Genomic DNA, 4,926 nt, shown 5'->3' with positions numbered 1-4,926 from the left:
ACACACACACACACACACACACACACACACAATCACACTCACCAGATCTGAGCAGGGTCATTGATGTAGCATGGTCCATCCAGTGTTGGTCGTTTGTTCTCTGCAGCCTCCTTACCATCACCTGAGAGAAGAGTACAAAAGGATTACACACGAATGCACACAGACACACATGCACGACTGCACACACACTGACACGTATGAAAGAACACACACAAGGTCATCAACCTTTCCCCCACCTGAACGCATATGCACATCACACACCAGTCGCGCACGAACACAGTCGCACACACGAACACAAACACACATTTATATAGGTCAGCACGCACACACACCCCCCTCTTCCACCCATAACACACACAATCATGGATGCATACACTCACAAGGACACACACTACACAACTATTACACACACACACACGTGTCAACACAATAATCATCAATATAGGACAAACACACACCTGGACAGTAGCTGTGTTCGGAGCTGTCCTCCTCATCCTCTGTGACAAAGACTCGGTCGCACACTTTCACTGGCGTTCCCTTCCTTTTCCTCCCACAACCTCGTCTGTGGAACACACACAGGGGAGAGAGAGAGAGAGATTCTATCAATTTCATCAATGCTTACTGGGTAAATTGGTGTTGAAGGGACATTTGTGAATCACAAGCCACAATACAAGACACTGATCCAAGGTCTGTGTTGAGTTTCACTCCACTTCAGGATACAGGGATGGTAAACTGATACAAGATCTGTGACTACGGTGCAGAGTCTAGCCATAGCGTAAAGCCACTTGTAAGAGCAGTGGATACACTAGAAGCTGATCTGAGCTAATCTTTCTTTGCCTCAATCCTAGCTGTAACCATTCAAATCCAAGCACTAGAAACTGGCTTTGGATCAGTGTGATTTAGGGCAGTTTTTCTACACACACACACACACACACACTGTTTTCTGTAATTCTTTCTATTTTTTCCTTATATGACATTGAAGGCTCTTAAAACTAGGCCATAGGAAGACAGTGCCTTGGTTTCTCAAGTGTTCAATTATGCACCGTGCGTCCCGTCCGTTGTACATTTGATGTTTTGTGTGTCATGTTGTGTGTAAGATTTGTGTGTGTGCTAACAGACATCTGGCATGTGTGTGTGTGTGTGTGTGTGTCTCTGTGTGAGCTTCGTGTGTGAGAGAGGATGGAGACCTCTTTGAGCAGAGATACCAAACCAGAACTCGCTGTCTTGTACTGATTGCCCCTCGCTTTCTCATCTGACTCCAGTGTTATGTTTTGATGTGTGGTGTAGACTAAACGTGGTTGTGTGCTGTGTTATGTGCGCGCCTGCGCACTTTCTATGTGTACACACACACTCTCGTGTGTGTGTGTCTGCATGGTCACTCATGTAAGCTTGGGCCCAGTTGCTCTTTCTTAAAGTAACAGCCTTCTTTTAAATGCGTTTCACCCATTCCCTATTGTGTGAGGTAATTAACATTATCTAGAGTGGTCTGTAATGGTAGAGCTATGAGAGGCATTAGCAACAACTGATTTACATACAGTACAGTGGTTTATAGTGTGTGTGTGTAGTACAGTACCACAGCCTTTCTAGCCTGGTAAATACCTCCACTTAGGTTACATACACTACATGACCAACAGTATGTGGACACCTGCTCTGCAAACATCTCATTCCAAAATTAAATTAAATTGGGCATTAATATGGATTTGGTCCTCCCCTTTGCTGCTATAACAGCCTCCACTTTTCTGAGAAGGCTTTCCACTAGATGTTGGAACATTGCTGCGGGGACTTGCTTCCATTCAGCCACAAGAGCATTAGTGAGGTCGGGTACTGATGTTGGGTGATTAGGCCTGGCTCGCAGTTGCCGTTCCAATTCATCCCAAAGGTGTTCGATGGAGTTGAGGTCAGGGTTCTATGCAGGCCAGTCAAGTTGTTCCACACCGATCTCGACAAGCCATTTCTGTATGGACCTTGCTTTGTGCACGGGGCCATTGTCATGCTGAAACAGCAAAGGGCCTTCCCCAAACTGTTGCCACAAAATCATCTAGAATGTCATTGTATGCTGTAGCGTTAAGATTTCCCTACACAGGAACTAAGGGGCCTAGCCCGAACCATGAAAAACAGCCCCAGACCATTATTTCTCCTCCACCAAACTTTACAGTTGGCACTATGCATTGGGGCAGGTAGCATTCACCTGGCATCCGCCAAACCCAGATTTGTCCGTCGGACTGCCAGATGGTGAAGTGTGATCCACCACTTCAGAGAACTTGTTCCCACTGCCCAATTGACATTTTTTTCTAATTGTAGTCATTTAGAAGACGCTCTTATCCAGTAGTACACAGTAGTGAGTGCATACATTTTCATACTTTTTTTATACTGTTCTCCAGTGGGAATCAAACCCACAACCCTGGCGTTACAAGCGCCATGTTCTACCGATTGAGCCACACGGGACCTCCAGAGTCCAATGGCGGTGAGCTTTACACCACTCCAGCCGACGCTTGGCATTGCGCATGGTGATCTTAGGCTTGTGTGCGGCTGCTCGGCCATGGAAACCCTTTCATGAATCACCTGACGAACAGTTCTTGTGCTGATGTTGCTTGTGTGTGGCCTACCACTTCACGGCTGAGACGTTGTTGCTCCTAGACCTTTCCACTTCACAATAACAGCACTTACAGTTGATTGGAGCAGCTCCAGCAGGACAGAAATTTGACGAACTGACATGGCATCCTATGACAGTGCCACGTTGAAAGTCACTGAGGTCTTCAGTAAGGCCATTCTACTGCCAATGTTTGTCTATGGAGACTGCATAGTTGTGTGCTCGATTTTATACACCTGTCAGCAACAGATGTGGCTGAAATAGCCAAATCCACTAATTGTGTATATATATATATAGTGTATTTCCTAACCAATTTGTTCCAATGGAATTTTGCTTATTTCTCCTTGATGGCTTTATGTGTCTTCAAATACAGCAGATGGGACAAGTGTGAAATTGTCTACTACTATGTGTGTTTGTGAATTCTACATGATTCAATGCACTACGACCACACGTTATATAGTGCACTACTTTTGACCAGGGACCAGTTATGACCACGTAATATCGCCAGTCTCTACGATTTATCATGACATGTTCACGTAAACCCAACCAGGTTTGAGGAAGTAAGTCCACAGGAGTGTCTCTCTTGGTGATATTCCATTGTGTGTGTGTGTGTGTGTGTGGTCTATTCTAGCACTGTCTAATCAGATGTCTCTCTTCTCCATTCCATCTGTCCTTCACTCTATCACTCCCTTTCTCTTCCTCCGCAACAAATGAACCACACATACACTTACCACGCACCCCCACAGAAAAAACACACGACACGAGAACACACCACACACACAAAAACACACACACACACATCACACACCGACAAACTACACACTACACACACTACGCCTCACACACACACACACTAACATCCACACCCAACCAACACACTATTTAGCACCACACACCCCTCACCAGATCAACCAACAGCCACCACACCCACACCACCAACACCACACAAATCACCACACTCACAAACACCCCCTCACCATCGCCGGTCACAGCAATCTCCACCACCTCACAACGAATCCACTCATCTCAATTAATCGGACTTCTATGACCACGGCGGGCAAACATCGACACCACTTTCCCGTTTCACACTTTCCAAATCTCTTCCATCAAAGCATCCCCACGCCAAGCCCACGATGCACGCCAAACACACCTCCTCAAGTAATTTTCTAATACTGCCCTGCTCCTCGAGCACTAGCTATCCCACAAATCCACCCTTCCTCGGCCAACATGTGACCCCCCCTACTATCCCCCCCTAAAGGTTTCCACTTTTCACATCGCGGCGTTATCGTTATCTGCCTCTTGCTCACCACCCATTCTCTTCACCAACCACATCAGACACCACACCTTCTCAAAGCACACATGTCTCACACAACACACACACACACACAGCACACAGACAACACACGCCAGGCAGACTCAGCTCAAATGCCCGCACACACACATCTCAACGGTTCTCTCGTACCTCCCCTCTCTCTCAGAATATATCCACAACCACCAGTCTTCATGTTCCGCGAGAGCAATGCTATCTCTCATCTCACTCACACACACACACACAAGACACACAACACACACAGCAACACACACCACACACCACACCCAACACCACACACAACACACCACACACACACACACACACCACACACACCACACACCACCACAACGCACACACACACATAGAAAAAATACACACACCACGCAATTCTACACCATACACCACTCCTTAGACTCTTTCTTCTCCTCTAACACACACACAATCTCCAGGGAAAACATGCACCATCTCTTTCTCCCATGCATGCACATACATTTAATACACACACATCCTCTCACACACTACACTAGTCTCCATAAGGCAAGCATGCACACACTCACCGCAATCCTCTTCGCACACTCTCCCTCCTCCATGGATAACATTCTCTCTCACACGCACCCCCCCCCCCCCCCCCCCCCCCCCCCCCACACCACACACACGGTCCTTCCCTCTTTCATAAACAAAGTAGATGGATAAACACTCTCCTTTCCTGTCTCTTACACACAAGCAAACACACTGCCCTGTCTAAGTCCACCACACACACACACACACACACACACACACACACACACACACACACACACACACACACACACACCACACACACACACACACACACACACACACACACACACACCATTTCTCTGTATCCCCCTTCACACACACCCTTCCCTTTTTCTCTCTGCCTGCAGAACACCACACACACACACACAACACAACCAACACACACACACACACACACACACACACACACACCACCAGCACACACGACCCACTCCGCCCTGCTCCCTCTGCACCGGAAAAGACC

General features: G+C 47.2%; 1 protein-coding gene across 3 annotated transcripts in view; it reads right to left on the bottom strand.

The window, feature by feature from the left end:
* The window catches only part of LOC112069266 (uncharacterized), a 16,539-nt gene that overhangs the window by 8,607 nt on the left and 3,006 nt on the right, over positions 1-4,926 (bottom strand). For 2 of the 3 annotated variants that reach the window (XM_070438479.1, XM_070438482.1), the window contains 2 exon segments: positions 43-121; positions 459-562. In XM_070438479.1, coding sequence (XP_070294580.1) covers positions 43-121; positions 459-562 — 183 coding nt within the window. 3 annotated transcript variants of the gene reach the window in all.

The sequence above is a fragment of the Salvelinus sp. IW2-2015 genome, unplaced genomic scaffold, assembly GCF_002910315.2.
Source record: "Salvelinus sp. IW2-2015 unplaced genomic scaffold, ASM291031v2 Un_scaffold959, whole genome shotgun sequence".
NCBI lineage: Eukaryota > Metazoa > Chordata > Actinopteri > Salmoniformes > Salmonidae > Salvelinus > Salvelinus sp. IW2-2015.
The sequence above is the reverse complement of the archived record's forward strand: the minus strand, read 5'-3'. Positions and strand labels throughout refer to the sequence as shown.